Raw genomic sequence first — 25,136 nt, 5'->3', positions numbered from 1 at the left:
TCGGGTCTGTCTATAACATAAGTTTAATAACCTAGCTCAAATGCAGATTTCTAATTTTCAATTAACATAGGAATAATTTTGTTTGCTAAAATAAAATAAATGAATGAATGATAAGTCTGAAACATGAAATGTTCTAGGTAGAACTTTTTAAAATTCCAAATTTCAAAAAATCATGTGGCAACTGTATAGCTCGAGCTTTAAGTATTAACTTTTAACCTTTGACCTTACAGATTTTAACCAATGAAATGTCTCTTTAAACTTTAAAGGAAACAATGATAACGAGCGCCTGGCGATTGCTAGACAGCGAATTCCATATCGACTTGGTCGAGTAGTTGATGAATGGCTACTCGACAAAGGTAAAAACATTGATTAAAACTTCAAATAAAAAAATAATTTGAACATAACCAAGTAGTACTTCATTGTAACACTAATAAACATAAAAATAAATTTTCCGTAAAACTAAATTAAAAACAAATTTAAAACAGTAAAATGTAGATAGTAATATTTGCATACCTTGTATAATAATTTCTATACATTTTTAGAAGCACAAACGGTTTAATAATCTTACCCAGTTAACTTAAGGTTAAAGGGACTGTTAAATATAATCCACTAACTCAATCTATGAAGGTACTCAGAGCAAGCATTAACCAAAAATGATAAATCATTTATAGATTATATCCATGTTCCAGCCTCTAAATTATTAACTAAAACATATGTAGTTCGGATATCTTTATCATGGTCCTGAAAAAAAAAGCAAACTCTTTGTTTAAACTGTAGGAATCTTAAATAGTGGGCAATATGGATTGCCAGTCAAAAAATGAAGTCCCTTTAACGTTTGGAAGCTTCTGAGACCATTTGGGAACAAGCCCTAATTAAAACGGAACTTAAATTTGTGTGCATGCTTTCTGAGTGGAGGGCACTCTGCTCCCCTGGAGCTGCATTTGATGATAATGGTACTGTTGCTAGGATTGTTGATGGAAATGTGCCATAATTTCTCCATCGATTTGTGTATCATTCCTGAAGCCACTTTTTACATCTGAAGCTATTGTTTTTTGGTTTTGTTCTTGTTTTTTTTTTTCATTTTATTTTGTTTTGTTTTAATAGACTTGCTGAAAGCCAATCAGAAAAAGATTTTTGAAACTTTTTTTGACTCTGAAAAACTCAGTGTAAACTATTCATTTCCTTTCAGTGTGATTGCCAAAAAATAGAATAATTGAAATAACAATGGATTATTGCCTTCCAAAAAATAAACTTTTCTAAAGAATAGCATGTAGAGTTGTATGGGCACTATGATAATTATGAATTTTTTATGATAAAATTTAAAATTAGACTTTAGCTCCTACAGATTAGTTTCAGAGGTGATTTTAGGTTAACAAATATTTGAAATGTTAGATATATCATACTTTTTAAATTTAACACTTTGAATTTGAGACACCAACAGCAAGTTATTGAGGCAAAGGAAAAGGGGATTCACTAAAATCTGATTTGTAATATATGTTTGATTGGTCTTTTAGCAAAAGCACAACATTTATAATATGTTGAAAATTTATAAGTATTTGCCAGTAATTATGCATTTCATGGACACCTCATTTCTAAGCAATGAATTATGAGTCAATTGCCTCTCTTATAGTTTATTGCTCTCATTATCCACCCCATGAAAGATCTGTTTTATCATCCTTTGTAGAATGTAGAGTTCACAATCAACATTTTTGCATGTATGTAATATTATTTTTACAGGGCGTCAGCTCACAATCTTCAATAGCCAAGCAACCATAATAATTGGCGGGAAAGAGCAGGGCCAGCCCTTCCAGGGCCAGCTCTCTGGGCTTTACTACAATGGCTTGAAAGTTCTGAATATGGCAGCAGAGAATGATGCCAACATCGCCATAGTGGGGAATGTGAGGCTGGTTGGTGAAGTGCCTTCCTCTATGACAACTGAGTCAACAGCTACGGCCATGCAGTCAGAGATGTCCACCTCAATCATGGAGACCACCACAACCCTGGCTACCAGCACGGCAAGAAGAGGAAAGCCCCCTACAAAAGAGCCTGTCAGCCAGGTGAGCTCCTGCAATGTCACCCTTTCCTTCTTGATCTATCCTCATCAAAGAGGCCTTTTCTGAGCATGTATCTTTTCCAAACAGGATTCTGTTTCTGATGTTGTGTGCTCGCCTTTCTTGGAAGCTGTTGTATGTGATCCACCGTCTATGAATATGAGCTATGTGGATGTTGTTTCATAGAAGTTTGTAGACAGAAAAAGGCTCTGTATTGGTTTGGTAGTTGCTAGTTTGAGTCGATAGCCTTGGTTTAGCACATACTGGTAGAGGGAGGATCTGCTAATTATGGAGAAACTATAATTTTAAGGTAACAAACAAATAAATGAATGGCATATTTGAAAGGCTTTGTTTAATTAAGCTTAGCCCTTCCTCAAAATAAAAGGGTTTAGGTGCATAGATTCCATGATGAATGAATGATGGGTTTGTTTTGGATTTGTGAGGAAAGTGCTCACTGAGTTGTCTGAGGATCAAGATATTTTGTATGGTATGTAATTAATTAATAATGTAATTAAACAGAATTCACACTAATGAGTTTATTGCTAAATTCTGTGTTTGCAACCTTTGAAAACAGAATCATTAAATGTGATATTGGTAGAGTTGGCAAGCTTATAAATTCAATAGTAAAATTCTTACTGATTGCCTAGATAATGTGCTGATTTCATCATTGACATTACATCAGAGAGGCGCGATAAAGACTTACTAAATACTATTGATGCTGCTGAGATGCTATTGAGTGATATGAGAACCTTATTGATACATGTAGGTTTTGCACATAATTCAGTTGTTAATTCTTTAAGAATTTTGCGGGTTCTTTTGTGGTTCAAGATTGGTGGCTTTATTTTGCTCTTAATAATGAATGTCTTCCATAGTTATCACATAATGGTTTTTCAAATATATGAACTTTATTTATCCAGAAAACTGTATTTTAAATGAGAAACTAATAACAATCATTTTAAAAGCAGCTTTTGGATCAGGCATTTGAAAGAGATTATCAGATTTGGAAAGAGAACACTAGAAAACAAGTTTTATGTGTATTAATTAGTACTGTATCATGTCATTGAGATGTGTTTCAGAGGGGAAAAAGTATGATTTTTTGCTTTGAATAAGATGGAATGGTATGAATGAATAAGAAAGAGAAAAATAAGTACTTAATCAGAAGAAGTAAATTGACCAAATATTGAAATATAAATTCATAAATGTGGTACAGTGTTATATTGCATTTATTAAAATAATACGAAGCCATTTTATCTCATTTGGATTTTATTTATTTGCATCTGGCAAAAAAAGTGGGCTGTCTCATAGGACATTCTCTATTATGTATTTATTTCTAACTATCTTCAAGGACAGATTGTTCTCTGGGCATGAAGACATAGGTAGATGTCACTACCCTCATGACATTAATTTTAGTAGGAATGTTGACTTTGAAGATCATCGTGTTGTTATCTGTACTTTTTTAGATGTATGCTACTGTTGATGACATAGCACTCAGTTCTTTGGATAAAGACTTGTGACTTTAGACAGACTCTTGCTTGGTCATGATGCTGGGTAGCCTTTGTTTGCACTTCGCTTTAAATCTGTTGTTCAACTGATGACAAATCTAAAACAGGAAAAAATGAATGTAAAATTATTAGTAAAGTATTTCCTTTACATAAATTAGTGGCTAAGAGAGTATGCAAGTGTGTTATCTAGAGCTGGAAATGTTTCTCTAAATACAATTTGAGTTAGTTTTGTATTTGTTTTACTAAGCCTGTATCATTGTTATAAGTAGTGAAAATTCATAGAAAAACTTGCATGTCTTTTCATAGAAGGAACAATGACAATCATTATTTTAATGTAATTTAAATAATGTCTTCTGTTTATAACAAAATTTAAATATGCAAATAACTCTTTAATTTTAAGAAACAAATTCAAAGATGCTTGGCTGCATTTTATTAAATTTATTAATACAAAGAAAAAAAGGTTCAGTACTTATTAATTATCATTGAGAAATCTTTCAGAACTATTACAAGCTCAAGGGCAGTAGTGGTATAGAGAAGTAAAGAACCTATTCAATTAGTGATCACTTGGTTCATTTGAAGAGATACTGCGTTAAATCTAAGAGTACTGTCTTTATTTAAGAGTAGATATTTTAAATCTTTAAAATTTTCACCAAGCAATAACAGTAATTAAATATTTTTTAATATTATACAGATTAGCTGTTACTGATAATCAGTGGAAACAAACATCTTGATTTTTGAAATGCTTTTTCAGTCACATGTGTGTGTTAAGGTAACAGTTGAGCAAACACTATGAAGGAAGGAAAATCACTACAAAAGAAACCAAAATATTTTTAATTATAGGATAATTTATTTCCATTTTTCATCTTAGAATTCAGTTTTTAATTGCCCTCTAATACAAAAACATTACTGATAGATGGTATATATAGAGAGATGACTGATAGATAAAAAATAGATAGATCTGCATATTACATCTGTAGTTTTTTTTTTTTTTTTTTTTTTTTTTGGTTTTTCGAGACAGGGTTTCTCTGTAGCTTTGGAGCCTGTCCTGGAACTCGTAGTTTTTGATTGATAAAAATTATACAAGTATCTTAAAATTTTAATGAATGATTTGTAATACAAATCCCAAGTCCAAAACTTTGCCTACTTTTTAAAGGTTACATGAAACATCTATCCTTAAACTTTGTCCACGGTGACCACATCTGCTTGCTTTTATCAAGTCCTCCACTAAATTGTGTACCAAAGAGGTCATTTCATTTTTCTAAAGCCACACTATACTGTTTTTTTTTTCAGTCAAATTGTATTTTCTTCAGTGATAACACTGAGCCACTTATGTGACAATGACAATGTACCTAGAGGTAGTGGCATGTTTTAGAACCGTGGAAACAGATTTTTGGTCTACCAGAATTAAATTGGATTCACTTCAAATAAATAATACGACATTTGTTCAGCTATCCTGCAGGGCAGGGACTGGGTGAGAAATATATTTCAGTTTTCACAGAGCCAGTGAATAGAGGATTGTTCAGAATATTCTCTGTGAAACCCCATATATTATATAAATATATATATGTAGTATATATTATTATATTATATATATTATTCCCACTTATAAGTAAATATGCTTTAAGAGATAAAAAGAAAAAGTTTTTCATTCTGAGTGATGATCAGTTTTCATACTGGTTTCTTAACCTTACATGATTTAGAATATAAAATAGTAGAGATGACTACCTAAAATGAAATGGCTTTTTTAAAAAAAAAGTATTGGACAGGACAATATTGTTAGATTTTTAAAGGGGTTGAATAATTTCTGTGTATCTTGTATTACTAGAATGCTTAAGTCAACATATCTTTATAAGACTTACAAACTTTCTGTAATCCTATTCTTCCAAGGAAAAATATTATCACTATTCATTCTCCGAACATGGAGCCATTTGGTTTTGGAGATTGCCATGCAAAAAATTCTGCCTGTTAGGTGCTGTGTCCTGTTCTGAATAACTTCTGAATTAATCTTTGTTTAAGTGACCAAAAATAAAAAAGCACCCAAGAGACTTAACCTTTTTCTGATTTTTTTGTTTTTGTTTTTGTTTTTCGAGACAGGGTTTCTCTGTGGTTTTTTGGAGCCTGTCCTGGAACTAGCTCTTGTAGACCAGGCTGGTCTCGAACTCACAGAGATTTGCCTGCCTCTGCCTCCTGAGTGCTGGGATTAAAGGCGTGCGCCACCACCGCCCGGCTACCTTTTTCTGATTTTGAATTAGATTATTTATTGCTAATGTGTTATTTCTTTTAAGAACAATATCATGACATTTTCCTCTGAACTATGACTTGGTATTAATGGAGTATTCCTGGAATATTCAGTGGTGTTTTCTCTTCTTCCCTTCAAGTTTATTTTACATACTATATGTAGAATAAACAATTCAGAACCTTAACGTTGTTTTTCATGCAGAAAATATAGTATAATAGAAAAAGCATATCAAACGCAGACTGTGCTTTACTTTCAACACAAGCAACCACAGTGTCCTATGATTTGGCTGTTGACCTTCACTCATACTGGTGTTGTGCCTCTGTAGTAAGTGAGTCACTATGAGTCTTTGGAGCTCTTCTCAGTTTTCAGTTTTTATTGGCTCCTGTCTTGATGTGCTTAATTAGTTCCTCTCATCATTATTTAACAAAGCATAGATATGTTCCTTTTGTTTTGATAAGACAGGTACACATCCCAGTTGCCACTAAGAGTTCTAGTGTTTACCTGTTACTCTATGTAATTAGTAAAAATGGCTCTTTTTGTTTCCCAGGAACGTTTTTACAGCACAGAAAACTGTATTGTACTGTGCTTTTTTTCTTACATACATAAAACTTACCTTTGCAAGAGAATCATACATAAGTAAATATTGAACTTCATCAAGTATGTGCATAGCTTAAGCTGATTGTAAGATCTTGTCTTGGTTTTTAGATGCCAAGACCTTTCCATCATTTTATTTAAAAAAAAATCTGGAGATAGTATTAAAAAAAAATGACACTTTGAGAGATTTTGGGTTTTGTTGATTTGTTTCTTGTTTACTGGAGGAGTTTGTTTCAAACAATTCAGAAAATATTATAGATGGAGACAGGTTCACTCCGTATAGATAGAATGTCTTGCTTGGAGCCTTTCTCAGGCTCCTGGGTGAGTGTTTTCCAGGTTAAATTAGGACATCTATGTAAACAAAAGTTTCTATACTGCCTGCTCCCACAGTCATTCAGTCCCAAATAAACACACAGAGGCTTATATTATTACAAACTGTTGGACCTATTTTCAGTCTTATTACTAATGTCCTCTTAAAACTTAAATTAACCCCAATTCTTATCTATGTTTAACTGTGTAGCTTGGTACCTTTTCTCAGTAAGGCATTCTCATCTTGTCTCCTCTGCTTCTGGATGATGACTACATGTCTATTTTTTCTCTTCCCAGAATTCTCCTAGTCTGGATGCCCCACCTATACTTCCTGCCTGGCTACTGGCCAATTAGCAATTTATTAAAAGGGTGACAAAATTTACAGTGTGCAAGAGCATTATCCCATAGTATATCTACTCAAGGAAAGGGACTGCTGAGAAACTTTGTGATAGGTTGTAAAAGATGTGTGTACTTCACATCCGTCACTGAGACTGTACCCACTCATTCAAGTTTTTATGAAAAGAAACCCAATTAGTGTTCAAGTAAGGAGAAATATTTAATGTTTTAGATACTGCAATTGCTTTCTGGAAGCTTTGCAGCTACTCATTAAAAATGAATACTATTTGTTTAAAAACTATAAGCAGTGTACACATATTTCCATGAAAAATACATAGTTAACAAAATATACTTTGTAACTCCCAAGAACAAATTTTTATTTTTATTAAAAATATTAATTAACTGTACTAAGGCTTCGAAATTTAAAAAAAATTACAGTGTTACTTATAATTGTGCATGTTCCTGATAACTACTTTGCATTTTAAGCTGCTAGTGCCATGAATAATTAATTTTATTTTTTCTGACCCAATCGTTCTGCTGAATTCCCTTAAATCAATGCACAATTTTATAGCAAGTTTTAGTGCATGTTGGAAAGAAACACACTTAGTTAGAGATTTTAAAGAATATACAAAGCCATGTTCTCTGGAATTAATGGTGTCTGTTGAGAAGAGTATAATTCATTATAATTCATTTTAATTGTAGTAACTAGATGCTGCTTAGAAGGTGTTTTCCTCTCTTCTTGCTGATTTGCTAAAGCATCAAAGGTGCACATTTTTAAAGGTTTTATTTTAAGATGACACTGCATAGTGCATTATCTGGAAATGTGAATGGATGAAAAGACATTCTGCTGAAATTTGCAAACCTGGTTTTGAAATATTGTCTGATAAAGCTGGACCTAGACAGTATGTGAGTTCATTCATAAGCTTTCTTACCCAATGTAACTCATCTGCACAGCAATTACTCCAAGAAAGATACCGTTCTAGTCATTGGAAACGCAACATTATGCACAATTAGACATTCCTGCATAAAACTCACATTGTACTTGAGGAAGATGAACAGCAAACAAATAAACAAACAAATTCATACTTCGTATGGAATGTCAGATATCATAGGAAAAAGTTGCTGGAGAGTCCTACGTCAATGCCTGTGCTTGCAGAAGCCAAAAAAAAAATGGATTTTTTTGAATAAATGAGTTTTAAGTGTGATTGTTGATAAAAACATCTGTTAACAAAGAGAACTTGCATGCTATCGTTAAGACCTACTCTGAGATACAGAGCTTTGCTCCTTCTCTAGATTGTTCCAATGGTGGTAAATTGCTCTGTTGGAGACTTAGAAGCCAGGGGAAGTAACAAAGGAGGCACCAAGATATGCTCCATCTGCTAATAACCTGTGTCCTCTGTCTTCTAACTATCTTAATTAGGTCAGATGTGTAGCCCCATCCTAGGGCATGTGTGAGTCTGTGTATGAGACAGAAGTTAAACAGGTGTGGTTTTACATTCTTCCTTTCCACCACTAAGAAATGGAGGCTAATAGACTACATAGCTCAGGACTGTCTGTCTTTTTTTCTGAGTATTTTAAGGGAAATTAGACCTTTGTAATTTATCTATCATCTATCTGTATATCTATCTATCTGTAGATCTATCTATCTATCTATCTATCTATCTATCTATCTATCTATCATCAATTGTCATCTGTCATCTAGTTATTTATTTGAGAGGAAAGTGCTAGGGAGAAAACACGTGCCAGGGAAACACTCCATCATGGAGTTTGTTTTATTGCTTTTTAAAACATTTGTTTAAGGGAAACATATACAATTCATAAACATAAGACCTGATGAAATTTTGGTAGTAAAGTGCTTAGTCTAATAAATAAACAACCAGCCTGGCCCCCTTTAATTTTTAGTCATGATTATTGTAGATTTTCACCCACATAGCAAATTACTGTTTTGAAAATGCAAATGTAATTACCTCATTTCCCACATTAACCCATTGAAGCATATAAAGGGCAGATTCCTGACATTATCCACAGCCTACTTATTGTTTGCATCCTAAATGGTTCAATTCTGCCTTTTGTCAAGGTCCTACTGCACTCACTGTGCACAGTGCCCTCCAGATTGAAAACTCTTTCTCTTCACTCTATATAGATAGGTTTTGTGAATTACCATTCCATGTCATAAGTCTACAAATTATTGTCTCTTTTACTTACTGACTGATCATCGTACTTGTTGTATTGATTTGAATGACTAAATCAATGAATCTACTAACATTTCTATCATTCAACATTTGTAAAAACAATAATTTTTCCTAGAACAAATGTGAAATAAGCCATATCAGTCATTTTGAACAGTATCAAATTTTCAACATGGTCCTATTACTTTAATTGTATTTCCTTTTTATCTGACATGAGCACATTTAAATCAGGGAAATCATCTGCAAATATTTATATGGCCCTAGAAGATAAATGTCATTTTCTAATTACTATGCTACAAAGGCAAAAAATGATACTCAGTGTCCTTGAAGTCCTAAATTTCCCTTTGGGCTCTGAGCTTTTTTAAAGTTTCCTTCAAAATATGGAACACCGCTAACCTTTTCCTAAGACTCCATCTCTGAAAGTTTGTAGTTCTTCAATTGTGTGGCTCAGTTTCAGAAGGGTGAATTTAGATATTATGTGGCCATTTTCAACATCAATCTTATTTTTATGTTTGCACAGTAATGTAGTTTCTACAGACATGTTTTGTGCAGATCCACAGTCTCTGCAGAACATGCCTGGGTCATAGATTTGGAATTGGAATTCTTAGAAATGTGAGCATTTTGTCTAAGATCATGCCAAGAAAAACTCTTCGAGCCTTGACATGTATTACTCCTTTTTGTAGGTCTTCAGCATCACTTATAAACACAATTCATGCTGTAGTTGTAGGAAGGGCTCACAAAGACCTGCCTGTAACTTTAGATCCATTGGAATTTGATGGCATTTGGGAGAGGGAAAGTCATTAGGGCCCCCGATAGGGTTCCTATTCCACTCGATGGCCTTATATCCATTACAGTGGGTTTGAGAAATGCAGACATGTATTTGGGAGGGAAATGTGTTGGGTGAGTATTAAGAAAAGTTAGAGCGGGGAAGAGGGGACAGATAAGATCAAAATACATTGTGTGCATGTAGAAAATTCTCAGTAATAAAATTTTAAAAATAAGGAAAATACCGATCTTACTGGACACTGAAAGGGATCAGATGATGAAGCCCCCTGACTCAAGGCAGCTTCACATGGTTTATTAAGGAGCAGGATAGCATAGGGTCAAGGATTCCAGTGTGCCATGTTAAACTAGAGCTTCCCTTATATCAAACACACCATGTTCCTTAACCTCGCAGCATTCTAACTTCCTGCATATATAATTTACATGATAACTGCATAAACTTGTTATGAGGATTTCATGACTCAACATAGGATAAGAACCATATCAAACTGCGGCTTCATGAGCATTTTTACTGTCAATAAATGAAATTTTCATGTTACTCATCCAAAAATACAAAATAATTAAAATATTTTAGTAAAGTGCTTAGCACATATTATTGCTACTCCATGACAGTTATGTTTGTAAAGTTTTCCTCAGCAAAAACAAGAAATCAAATTATCTTATAACCTTGACAGTTAGTTCCCTTATTTTTGAAATTAACTGAATTTTGTGTCTGAATCAAAGCATTAAATGTGTGGCAAGTGCAAAGCTAAATTCTCTTTGGATTAAAGTGGCTTTTTCCACAGGAATGTGAGGATGAGAGATGTGGCATAGAGGAGAGTTGAAAATTATGCAAACTGTCTCAGTTACTACTCTACTGCTGTGAAAAGAAACCATGACCAAAGCAACTTATAAAATAAAACATTTTCATTGGGGACTTGCTTACAGTTTTAGAGGGTGAGTCCATGACCATTGTGTGGGAAGAATATCAGACAGTCAGGCAGGCATGGCCATAGAACAGTAGATGAGAAATTACACCTTATACACAAACAGTAGACAAAGAGAGAGAGAGAAAAAAAAAATGAGCCTGGGGCTGGTGTGGACTTAGAAATCTCATGGTCCACCCTCGACTGATACACATTTTCCAACAAGGCCACAACTTCACCAACATTACACCTCCTAATCCTTTCTAAACAGTTCCACTAATTGTAGACCAAGCATTCAAATATATGCACCTATGGGGAGTCATTCTTATTCAAACTACCACACAGAGTGTTGTCATGACAATCAATATGTGTGTGGGGGGAGGGGGACTTCAAAATTGACTACTGATGCCATACACTTTGGTTTAATCCTTCCCCTCTACCTGCCAGCCACAAGTTAGTAAGGATCAAGTGTTCTGTAAGTGCCTGGTAACTGGTTCCTAGTTATTAACAGGCAAAGCAAATGCTCAGTATAGGACTGGATTTTGAACATATGGGTGCAGTATCTGTCTCAATAGCATGTGTTGATTAGGGAGCTAAAAAGATTCATGACATGTTCAGGTGAAACAGTCATTCAACTGTGAGTGAATGAGATTGAATTTATAGCTCTTGGTATAATTTCTTTTGCTGTTGCGTTAATCAGCATTGAGACATAAAATGAAATTAACATATGGCAATAGTTTCAGCAAAAGAGGATTGGGGAGTTGGTACTTTCTTTAAGACATTTATTCTGTTATAGGACAAAAATTCTTTGATTAAACAATAAGCCCATATCTAAGTGAAAGAATATATATTTATTAATATTTTCATCTGACCACCACTATAAATAATTTGTACTAATATTTTCTAAACACCTTATCTTTGAATACATTGGCATTCTTATAGTAAGCATATTGATGTATTCCTTTCCAATACATAATTATCATGAAATGTTAACTGTGTGAGAATATGTGCTAATAATGGTCTTATCGTTATGATGTGTAAAGCAATTAAGCTTTGTTTGATTAATGCCAGGTTATAAATTTCTGTGATAATTTCTGACGTTTTGTCTTGTAGAAGTTTATTTGGTTTTCTTATTTTTTTGATATCACTTAAAACTTTTCTGAGCATTACACAAACACACACACACACATATATGTATATATATACACATACACATACTCATACACACATACATTTCTAAGGCTGTAATCTCAATCAACGGGGTAGGTCATTCACCTAATAATAATAATAATAATGATTTTATTAGGTATTAACCAAACAAATTTCATTCTACTTCATCTCCCCTCTATTTATATAAAATTCTAAACTGGTAGGTAGACCTGGTATTAAGCAATAGATATTAAATTGTCTGTAGTTAGAAGGATAATTTAAGAAACCAAACAGGAGCTAGTTGTGGAACACATACATACCTGTTATCCAAACAATAGGAAAGCTAAGTTGGGTTGCAGGTTTGAGACTGGCCTGGGTTGCATAGTGTTTTTCTGTCTTTCTGTCTCTGTCTCTCAATCTCTCTGTATCTCTGTTCATCTTTATTTCTTTTTCTTTCTTTCTTTCTTTCTTTCTTTCTTTCTTTCTTTCTTTCTTTCTTTCTTTCTTTCTTTCTTTCTCCCTAGCTCTATCTTGCTTTGAAAGGAGGAGGAAAGGGGAAAGAAAAATACCAATGTCTGTGTGTATATGTTTTTTTATCCTAAAATGAGCATGTGAATCTATGGTATCTTTACTTAAAATAGTTAATTACTGAATAACTTTTGAATAATTTAGGCATGCCACACTTTACTAGGTATAAAATACTACTTTTGAGGATGAGATGGATCCCATGATGATCCTCTAAAAAGGACCATTTTCTCTAGCTCTGGACTCTCAGTGAATTCATACATTAGAGAATTCTCCGCATTGACAGTGGCAAAGCTTTAGAGTATCACAGATTTGGAGTCTATTAACAGAATCACTAATACAATTGAAGCTCAGAGACAAATTTAACACAGGAAGATATTTTAGTCCCTTTGTAATAGCAAGCATATTGGGAAATGCACTTCTATTATTGCACTTCACCAGAGTGTTGGCAAGGTGCTAGACTCTATCTTGACTGTAATTACCAACCTTCTATCCTCAGTGTGTTTAAAATCTATCTTATTTTGTACAAAAATGTCTTCTATAATAGATGTCGTCATTCAGTCAATACATGCAATAGTGGTGGTGCCACAGCCCCCTTTCCATCAATTTTTAAAGTTTTCTGATGTAGCTAAACATACACATTCCCTGAGAGACACATACACTGACCTAAATAATCTTCCTGTCTACACACAACATGTGCAGTGCCTTTCCGACTGTTAGATGTAGGGTCATCATTGTTGAATACTTATGTATAATACTGTGAGCCTAGAGTAATGATGATTCAAATTTATCATGACATACCATGGGAGTATAGAAGTATCAAATAAATTTGCAAAAACCAAAGCCCTTGGCATGTCATTGGCACATAGTAGGCACTCAAATTTTCTCTACTCAGTATCTTTCTCTATATCAGCCTTTGCTGATGATGAGAATTTTCTAATTTGTGTATGGATTCATGAATACTCAAGAGCTAGGGAGAATGATTCACAAGGAGTGTAGTCTGAGGCTGATCATTCATTCCTGGTTCCCCCAAACATGAAATAATCACACAGAAACTACGTTACTGGCAATACTGTTTGGTCAATAACTTAAGCGTATTGCTAGCTAGCTCTTATATCTTAAATTAACCCATTTCTAATAATCTATGTATTGCCACATTGTTGTGGCCCACTGGAAAGTTTCCATCCAGTGTCTGTCTCCTGTGGCAGCTCCATAGCTTCTCCCTGACTCCGCTTTCTTTACTCCCCTATCTGTGTGGATTTCCTTGTTCTATCTGCTAAGTTTTATTCATTAACCAATAAAAGCTATATGTAGCTTTTATTGGTTAATGAATATATATATACAGAACAACTTCCCACCCCACAAGGGCATCAGAAACCCAGGGTCAGTCTCAGCAACTTAGTGAGATGGAATGCTCACTGTAGTTTCTATGAGTAATTAGTTTCATCACTGCCGCTAGTCATGGCGTGTTTAGGTAGTTCAGTTAAATATATCCATTTGCCATGCATTCTTAGTCTAGACAACTGAAAATCCTCAGTTTATAATGAGAAAATGGGTCACATCTGTCCTTGACTACTATGTCTTCTGTCCTGTTCCAGGTGCCACGTTGACTCACTCTAAAGTTATCAATAAACTGATAGTTAATGCCATGCTTGGAAAAGTCACTCATGAAATGTTGCTACAAGATTTGGGAAAATACGTTTTGCTTGTTTGTTTTTGAGACAAAGTCTCATGTAGCTTAGGCTAGCTTGCATCTCACTACGTTGCCATGCACCTAAATTATTTATGGTAGCCCTGCACCTAAGTTACATGGGAAAGACATGCATCTGAGTTATATGGGAGCTTGTTTCTGACAAAACACTGAGACAAGAACTATGCACAAAGTCCCCCGTCTGAAATTTGTCTTTGGCATACTACCCATAATAAAGTATGTATACAGCAACATAACAATAACACAAAACCCAATTGCCCACTTTCATAGCTAGTGATTCTCCACTTCATGCTTTCTTCGTATGCTACAGTTGTCTATGTCATCCTAAATCTTTCTTCATGTCCATAGATGAATCATTAAGTTTTGCAGAAGCCTACTCTATAACTGCTTTCTCTGTTCATAATGTGAGGAAGCTCTATGAGCAAACATTCACATAAGCATGTAGATAATTATTTCCATCAGAACTTTTAATCTTTTGTTTCTTTTATGACAGGTATTTGAAGTCAGAACCTTTCTTTGCCTTGATAATCTTTGTTGATTGCCTGAAGCACTGCTCAGTGCCAGATAGACCATGAGAAAGTAGGTTTTATAAGAACAAATTAATGAAAGCATAGAGTTCATACTCTATCAATCACTGAGAAATATATTATAAATTGCTTCACTCTAAATTTTCTCAGTCTTATTAATATTTGCACAATATAAAGACTATGAATGCATATGCGAGCATATATATGGTGATATATGTATAACCATATATGTACATATAAATGAGGGAGCAAATGAATTAATTTACTTCAAATATAAAATAAATTTGAAAATACAGCTGTTAGGTTTTGATATCATATCCTTACTAGTTTAAGAAAATATATTAACAGTGATCCATAGGAGTCAAAATCCCCATTTCAGTTATATAATATGGACATTCTCCACATGGAATCAGAAGAAAGATCCAAGAGATGTTTTCCCTAAAATAAAAAGAAGGACACAAATAACTATTAATCTGCGTATAGTTAATGAAAACCCACAAAGATAAAACACTGGTCCTGAGGGCTCAATCATCATTTCGAGTTTTTGCGTATTCCCTGAAGTGGGTAAAGGGGAATGGTAATGGTCCCCTCTGACTGGCATAATTCAGAATTAGAATAACTGATATGATGTAATGAATATCAGATTATCTTTTGCTCATAGGGTTCAATTCTCTAGAGTGCTGTACTTTGATAGTATGTGCCAGTTAGCCTTTCCCTTTGCTGACTGTATTATGACTTAGATTGTGACTTTTCAAAACATGGACAGTACTTGGCCATTCAGTTGTGGAATTCACATATTTAAATGGTTGTTCCAAATATTTGAATACCTTTTCTCAACTTTAGATCATTGCATTAACAGGTGAAAAAAATCTATAAAAGAGACAAGAGGCCTGTGATTTGAGATACATTGTAGACTCCACATGTACCAGGGAGTTTTGACAGGGTTCCAGGAAAGTTGGGTATACATACATAAAGTTATGTTGGATGTTGCTGAAAACAGGTAGAATTGTTGGAAAACTGTAACATTCTGCTCAATGAGACTTTAAAGCATGTAAATGCTATGGCATTCCCATTGGCAAGTTAAGATGGGAACCGAGTACAAAGAATTAGAGAAGAAAGAAAGAGAAGATCAGAGAGACATGCTAGCCTAACACTAATTGGATACAAAGATATAATAAAGCCTGGGGAGTGGAATTAATTCTTCCTTAATGACAAATCTTGACAGCGCCTTTGAAATGCTAAAGAAATTTACTCTTCTTGTGTGGGTTACTTATGAGCACAATATATTTCAAAGGGTAATAGCTCAAATGGTTAAGAGCAGGATTAGTTAGGCCATGTTCTTTGCTCCTGAGATAACCTGCAAGAATCTCGCACAATTCACTTTTTCTTCTTTGTTACATGTAGACAAAACAGACAGGGATAATTTTAAATAATCTCCATTAAGGTAATGCAAGGAAGGACATGAAAGAAAATCATTATGTTCAGCAGATGATTATGATAAGCAACAACTCTCCATCTGTATCTGCCACACCCCAGTCTGATTCCTTAGGGAGGATGTCTTTTAGTAATTCCACTTGTTAATTAGGTTTGTGTCTTTAAATAATACATGTTTGGTCCCACTATTCATTTCTTCCTTTTGTACAACACTGCTGAGATCCTGAGGATGCAAACTTAATCCTGAGACAGGTTTTTTTTTTCCTCCTTTCTCTGCTTTTCCTGTCTTCTAGAATATAAACATGCTCATATTTATTTTGTATGTGTTTCTATATGTTGAATCTTGAGTAAGGGTCACTAAACAATGTGTGCCTGTGTGTGCTTCTTGTCCCACTAACTTTTCCTCCACTGGGTCTCTACACCAGTAAGATGCTGCTGCTTTCCCTCCATTGCTGGTTTCTCTGTTTTCACACACTGCAGCATCTAGTTTTGATTCCATCAGTGTTAGCAACCAAACTGCTGCTATCTTCTCAATGAGGATTCCAAAGTGGACATAAAAAATGAATATTGGTACATTTTGCTGTGAAATGAGTTCTAAGACTAGTCTCGGTCTATGTTGTGGGTTTATTTCCATAGCGATTCAGTAGCATATTGCTTAGAAAATTCTGAGTAGAATTTTATAGGAACCAAAATCAAATGTATTTTCTTCAGGTGACTTTCTTAAAATCAGGCCATTTTGTTTATTTTGTGTTTGGGTCATATTTATCTTCCTGAGTGTACTTTCAGAGTTCCTGGGCAGTCTCTCTCTCTCTCTCTCTCTCTCTCTCTCTCTCTCTCTCTCTCTCTCTCTCTCTCGTATTGCTGTACTCCCCTTTGTTAGCTTCTCAGTCACACCTTCCATGCAATCCTACACTCTCTGTTTTGGCTCTTGGTTCTTAAACACAGCTGTGAATAGATTTCTTCATAGCACAAGAGGAGACCCTAGCAGAATGGGCAAAACAAGCAGTGAGAAACTTTGCTTTGGGGGTAGTTGACAGGGCCGACACTCACCTCCAAGCCAGGAAAACACATCTTTCTTTAGAAAATTTCATTCACTTTAAAAGAAATGCCATGTTCATTTTAATTTGTTTTTGTTTTTGCATTGGAACTGTGGGGTAGCCAGCTGTCCTGTATTCTACATGATTACATTAGTCTTGTTTATGTGTAATAAATTATCTCCAGTTTCAATGGCTTAAAATAGCGAACACTTACATTGCTGTTTTTGTGTCTTAAAATTATGGATCAGGCTTAGTAAAGAGGCTTTGACTCAAGGCCTTTGAGGAAGTGAGAGATGGGCTAGAAGGTTCAGTTAAATGTATCAATGTATGTGAAGGTGTGTGTGTGTGTGTGTATGTATATGTTTCTGTGTGTACATGTATGTGTGCGTATGTGTCTCCATCTATTCTATTCTCAAGTGCATTCAGTGATTATTATCAGGGCTTGTATCTCAATTGTGAGCACAGAGATCTCCCCAACCCCAGCTAGCAACCTGCTTCTTTTGGGGCAATAAGCCAGAATTTGGGGAGGGGGAAAATGCAGAGAAATGTTTGAACCTACTTGAAGATGTAATACTGATTCATGCTGCTGTCTGCCTGCCCCATTGCTGAAAATGACATTACAGAAAGGTATGAATGCCAAGAGCCAAGACTCTCTAGGGCCCATCTCAGAAACCCTAAAATGTCAAAGGGCAGACATATACAAACTATGATGATTTTCTTGCCTATTTTCTGTTGAGTTGCCCTAGGCCTTTTCAGATCTGCTCACACTGCCTCTCTGTCTCTGCCTGAGACTGTAAGTTGTGCAGCCTCGTTCATTTCATTTACCTACTACTGGAGGTTTCTCTCCTGCCTGCCAGTTTCCAAATAACCACTCCGAGGCTTGATATTAATTTCAAACTATTTGGCCTATTGGCTCATGCTTATTATCAACTAGTTCTTACAACTTAAATTGCCCCATCTCTATTATTCTATATTTTACCACGAGGTTCATGGGCTGTTAGCTCACATCTTCTTTCCCTGGGGGCTGCTGGCATCTCCCTGACTCTGCCCTCTTTTTGCCTGTATCTTTGCTTGGATTTCCTGCTTGGCTCTATTTTTGCCTGATTATTGGCTCAATCAGCTTCTTTATTAATCAATAACAATAAAAACATTCACAGCAAACAAAGGGACATCCCATATCAATTTTTCAACCACTCTCTGTTCCCCACTAGGGTATGAAAACTACTGGATGTTCCAAACATGTTATTTAAATATTTATGAACACATTTTCGTGAAGGCTTAGGACAGAGAAACAGAAATATATCTGTCCTTTCCAATGTAAACTGGATATTGGGAATATTGGAGGACTGTATACAGTTTGGCACCAGTGGTTCCTGCGATACTAAAATCACTCTGTCGAAAGGAATTCTGTATACATTTCAACTGACCCCTCCTAGTATTCAAGCTACAAATTAGGAGTGTTCTGTATGCCCACAATTAACCTAATAGTCAACTTTTAGCATATTCTGAATATGAAGAAAACATGACAATTCTGGATCCCAGGTCACCTATTTTACCCACACTTGCTTAACCTCCTCAACAGTTTCTGCTTCTTGGCTATTTTTGGCATTGCACTAGCACAGCCCACAAAGAATCATTTAATCCTCCTAGCTTGACATGGCTTAGCAATAAACATTTGCACTCAAAGCCCAATCATCCAAACTCTGAAAGACTCTGTGGTTGATCCAAGCATCATTTATTGTCATTCAATTCTGATGGCTGGAAGTAGATTATGTAGCAGGACCGCATGTAGCCTCACACTTCCTAATGCCCTGCCTTTAATGAAACCTCAGGGGAAAAAATGGCCTTAAATTTCTAACTGAAATAAATATTCTTACATTTATAAAGAAAACCCAAAGTGAAAAGCCATGTATAGTTTTATCTTGGTATCCTATTTAAATCTGTTGCAGAGGTAAGGAACGGAAATATTATAGGGATATTGGAGTACTGCTAAAAGTAGGTATTTCTATTAGGTATATCCCAGCATTCCAGTTTTCCCAATTTTAACTTCAAAAGTATTTTTGTATAAATTCCGATCATAATTTGAACAATATTATTGCTTACGTTGCTGAAAAAAATGAGATCAGAAAACAAACAAAAACCATGGAATGTAGCTTGACTTAGTGGCAGCTTGCTTGCAGCCCCAAGGTACTTAGTCCAATCCCTAATACTGTAAAACAAAACAAAAAAAACAAGTATAAAAATTTAAACAAAATTTTATTCATTTTTATCATAACATGGTTTTGTTATAGCATCCCTTAAAGAAAAATAATAAAATTGATTTTATAACTTTACTTTTTTAATAGCTGCAAGTTCAGATAAAGACAAACAAATGCATGTGAGGTTTTACCAATATTTGAAAACACTAAATTACCAATTGGTGAACAGTCTCTTCCATTTATCTCCCATTCTCAGTAGATTGTTTCCTAAATAAAAGTTGTCTACCTTCTTTTTTGGGAACATAAAACAATGTAATATTTCACTTGCTTGCAGATACTGGGTTCCATGTAAGTCCTATATCAATGTTCCCTCTGTTCCTCCATAGTGTATTCAGAAGCAAACTTTGATAGTCAGTGACTGTACTTCCAAAAGGTTATTAAAGCAATGCAGAGCACACACACGCACACTCACAAACACATGCACACACAAACACACATGCATGTGCACACACAAACATACACACATGCACACGCACGCACACCCTCACACACACACCAAACACACATGCATGTGCACACACAAACATACACACATGCACACGCACGCACACCCTCACACACACACAGATGTGCACACACAAACATACACACATGCACACGCACGCACACCCTCACATTCGCATGCACACACACACCATTTGTCACATTCCTGCCTTGATTAAAATGATTTATAACAGTCACTGTTTCTACATAAGTCTCCATTCTCCTACCTATTCCGCAATTGTGCTTTAGGCTATTTTCTATAAGATATGCCCTGTGGTCATCTTTTCTTTTTCAGTAAGTGTCTTTATTCAGATGATAAGCTAAAAAGAACATCTTAAAAGATAATTATTTATCTTTCTCAAGAATATTGTCTAGATTCGAATTTAGCTCCTGCATTTTTTTACTCACACTGGTATTACTGTAAAATCATTTTCATTAAACATATGGCAAAAGTTAAAAAACATAGTAAGTTCATCTTTTATTGTACTTCTAATTAGAGTATTTTTAAAATTTCATGCACTATATTTAATTATATACACACCTTCCCTCCAAATCTCCTCAGATCTACCCATATCTCCCATTCACTCATACAATCCCATATGTTAAAATTTTTAATTAAAATAGAATTTTATCCCTTTCTACCCTGCTCATCCTTCCTCAGGTCCCTCTCAGCTGTCCTCCCTTGAACACTTCCTGTGTCTCTCCACAACTCTCAAGTTGATAGTCTCTTTTTCTTTGATGCTTACTGACAAATGCATATGTATATGCACAGATATGTGTACATACAACTTGCTGAGTCTATTTCTGCTGGTGGTGTATATATGGACTTCAGGGTTGATGATTTTGCATTGTACAACCATCCTTGGGACCCGTTAAACAGAATCACACCACTAAAGAAATTGTTTCTGCTTTCGTTTATGAGCTCTAAAACTAATTTAATGAATAGAATCCAAACACCTCAAAGTGAATAGAGATGTTGAAGTCAACTCTACTGGAAAGGAAAAACACCCACAAAGAATGCCAAAACAATGTTTTTTATTATTCAAGTAGTATGACCCTCTCAGAATATGGTCAATGCTGTTATTAATTATCACGCATCGTAGAATATCTCGTATAACTGTTTAAGAGGAGATGAGGCCCAATCACCAACCTTGGGGATAAAATGAGGATATGTAAAATAGGAATATGTTTTATAAACAACACAAAACTTCTTATTTCATTTGCTTTTATCTTCTCCTCCTTCAGATACTCAAGTTACATTAGCTTTTATTTCTTCCGGTGATTATACTTGTTTTAAAATGTGCTCATTTTAGCCTTACCCAGCCTTCTATCGGTTGATGGATTGCAAGAATGAAACATAAGATATTAACTTTATTTATGATGGAAAGAGTCAAGTTTTCATTTCAGTTTAAAATAATAAAACTTTTGAATGACATTTGAATGCAGATCAGTCACCTTTTCTAAAAAATAGACTCATTTCTTTCTTATCTCTAAATTATCTAGTGAACATAGGAACATTAAACCTCAGATGAGACCATATGGGAAGAGCAGTTTTAGAAGGCAAAACAGCTAGAGCCCCACCCACATAGGTATTGGCAACATACCTATGCTGCTCATGTTTAACCAACACACCCAGCACATTCGAAATGAGTGTTAGTAACTAGCTCCTCCCTGTGAGAAAACCTGTGGTCTGGGACATGCAAAAACATCGGGGAGGTGCTTGTTCTTCTTGTGATCTGCCTCGGCGGAATGGAGAGCCATGTAGCATGTGCTAATCCATTCCTGTATCAAAGTACTCCAGGAGAGGTGACATCTGCAAGAGAAAGTGATTGCCCCTCTGGATGTTGAGGTCTAAGAAGAGACACTGACCAGCGGGTTTCTGGTGCCTGTTCCCTTTGCAGCTTGCATACAGCTGGCTCTCCGCTATGCCCCACCCGGGTTCTCCTCTGCACACAATCAGGGAGACATGAGGACAGCAGTCCTGTGGGATGGCTTTATTGAACATTAATTACATCTTTAAGTAACTAACTATAGCCAACTCCCAAGTATAGCCACTTGGGGGCGTGGGAGAGTTAAGGTTTCAGTCAGAGGATTTTGGAAGCATGTAGTTGAATGCATGGTACCCTTTGAATTTGAAGCAGAATTTAGCCCTCAAATTGGAACTTCTTTCTTTAACTTTCTTTTGATTAATTCTTTGTATTTTTCACATTATGCCTCCCCATCTCACCCGTCTCCTCCCTCCCCCAATAAAAGAAAATAAAATTTAAGAAAAAAAAAAAAGAAATGGAAAAATCACATCATGGAAGCTGCAGTGTGACACAGCGAGTCACGCAGTAAGCCCCTTTATCCACACATTTTTACATGAAGGCGGTCATTGCAAAGAATCATTTGTCTAGTGCGAGGCCCCTGGTCTCCGCTACATCATCAACTCTGGGATCTCACTGGGACTCTTCCTGGACATCCCGTTGCTGCCCTGTGTCCTGGGTCCGCAGGACTGTGTAGTACTTCCCTGCCACCCCCAACCACCTCTTCGGGCTCCAGCAGAACACAGATGGTGTGGCTGCCTGGGCGGGCCAACACATAACCCTGGATCTGGGCCTGGTTCTGTGCAGGGTTAGTTAGCCCACCAGCTCTCCCACGTCTTAGCCACCAGGGTGAGCTCTCCAGCACTGTCTTGGCTAGTTCACCCCTTGCAGAGATGAGCAAGGGCTGGGGCCAGTTTTCTCTCTGGCTATCACATCCTCAGGCTGGTTCTTCCACACCTACACCTTCAGGGCCAGCTCTACTGTGCTGCCCAGCAGGGACAGTTCTCCCACTCGTACGACCTCAGGCAGGGCCAGCTCTTCCAGCTGCCCCAGATGTTGATGGGCAGGCGGGAGGGGAGGCATCTCTGCCCTGCCCATGCAGCCACATGACAGATGTAGCAGAGGGACAACTCTCCCATGCTCACAACATAGGAGCTGGCTCGCCCACACTCCACCAACAAGGTCACTACTACTGCGCTGCCCAGGGGAGTTTCAATGTCCACCTTGTGGATTGTTGCAGCTGGTAAGGGGGAGGGTCAGCTGAAGGAGGTCAAAATGTAACCTCAAGAGGGACATTATACTAAGCCACACATTTGACCGTGGCTTTTCTCTCTTTGTAGAGATTTTAAAATGAACTTCGTTTTTAAAGTTCACTCTCACACAATTTCTCTACTTCAAGCGAGGACATCACAATCTTCCAATTAGTTCAGTTGTCTCCACTCAGTCATAAGTAATCAAGTCACAAACATAGGAATTTGGACCAGCACATCACAGGAAGGAAGGGTCTCTCGGGTTCATGCAATAGTCAAAGACAATGTTAGTTTGATTTCTTAACATTCATGCCAAGAGAGGACATTCAGCAGCACAGATGAAGAAAACCGCACTTCCTTTCGTGAGCCCGTCATCGGTGCCAGCACATTCTGATGGTGAAGCCTTCCTAACAATGACTGCCTCTGGTCATAGTCAAATCATTTATTTAACCTTTCCATTTGGAATTTTCAAATCAAATAGCGGGTCTTTTATCTTAAAAAAAATAATGAGACAATCTTGTACTCTTATTCAAATGCTCTATTGCCTAGGGTAATATTCTCATTTGTTTGTTTTCAGAATCACATAGAGAGTAATCTTGCCTTTATTTTATCAAAATTAAAACTAAGCTAAAAAAAAATTCCGGTATATAATAGAGGAGGGGATCTCATCAGAATTAATGCATTTATGCTAAAAGGGACCAGAAGCATTCACCACTAACTAGTGAAACCAGAAGAAATGTGCCCCCAACAATGTCTTCCCGGGAAAATAGTAAATTGAGCCCTGAGAACTAGATGCATCCTTCAGTACTTCTTGCTAAAAGTCCAGGCCAACTATGACAGACAGAAAGAGCCTTTAGATTCATCATACCAGTGCTTTAACGTTTTATATGCATTTGGTGAGACAGGCAGACGGCGCCCTCTGGTTCACTGGTGTTGTCAAGTACACAGGTATATAGAGGCACAAACGATTCGCCTTCAGTGATGGAAAACTGGGCAGATGTCATTTCTTCACTCTTTTCACCTTCTTAGACTTAAATGGCTTCTAAGTTCTGTATTTTCTGAACATCGAAATGACGCTATTGAAAATGTAACTTAAAGGTTAAGGGGCTTTATTCATTGTCTGATAAATTCCAAATCTCAAAATCTCAATGAAGACAGGTTTATGTCCAGGAAAATTGTTTTTTATTAATTTTCCATGTAATTAGCATAATTTAGACAATTATTGCTTGAAAGATCCTCAGGATTTCATTTGAAACTCCCGGTGATTGATTAGAAACAACATGGAATTTTCACAACGACATTAAGATTAATACGGCCATAGAGTAGAATGCACGTGAGCAGAAGATTTGTATAATGTGACAGTTTGTACGCATAGGTGCCTAAAACCCAGCAACTGAGCCACAGAAATAAGTGCTATTTCAAACCTGCTTAAGAGTCTTTTATATATCAGTTTGTGTTGCTAAATGAATAAAAAATGCTTCATTTGTTAATACTAAATTCTAAATACAAAAGAATCCTTAGGGGAACCAATGAAAGCTCTTCAGTGTAATGTTGAAAAAAAAAACAGATTTAAAAATTCTCAATCATAATTTTTAATAAATCATTGAAATGCTATGATTATTACTGCTTTAACTTTTCATCTATAATACATGTGTTACCATGCCAATACATGCACTAGTTTGACATATCTCAAGTGGTGTATCACTTGTGAATCAGTTTTTGTCAAACTTAGAAAAATGCATTGGAAAAATAACACAGACACACATGACATTGAGACTACTCAGTGTTGGAGTGGTAGTTGGTGAAGCATTTATGAGGACATGAGTTCAATACCCAGAGTCCTCATATAAATCAGTATGGTACTTACTGTGCAAGAGAGGCAGAGACAGGCAATCACTTGGACGCACAGGCCAACTAACTAGCCATTTTGCCAAGTTCCAGGCCAATGTGAGGCTTGCCTCATAACAAAAACAAAATCAAGAAAACAAAGAAAGCAAATATCTTCCAAAAACGACATCTTACTTAAGATTGCTCTCTGGCCTCCACTCA

At 35.9% G+C, this 25,136-nt stretch overlaps 1 protein-coding gene across 1 annotated transcript in view; it reads left to right on the top strand.

The window, feature by feature from the left end:
• Positions 1 to 25,136, top strand: part of Nrxn1 (neurexin 1) — a 172,704-nt gene that overhangs the window by 40,376 nt on the left and 107,192 nt on the right. The window contains exons 3-4 of the mRNA XM_013349005.2: positions 267 to 356; positions 1,738 to 2,057. Coding sequence (XP_013204459.2) covers positions 267 to 356; positions 1,738 to 2,057 — 410 coding nt within the window. The remainder of the gene's footprint in view (positions 1 to 266; positions 357 to 1,737; positions 2,058 to 25,136) is intronic.

The sequence above is a fragment of the Microtus ochrogaster genome, chromosome 16, assembly GCF_000317375.1.
Source record: "Microtus ochrogaster isolate Prairie Vole_2 chromosome 16, MicOch1.0, whole genome shotgun sequence".
Classification (NCBI taxonomy): domain Eukaryota; kingdom Metazoa; phylum Chordata; class Mammalia; order Rodentia; family Cricetidae; genus Microtus; species Microtus ochrogaster.
The sequence above is the reverse complement of the archived record's forward strand: the minus strand, read 5'-3'. Positions and strand labels throughout refer to the sequence as shown.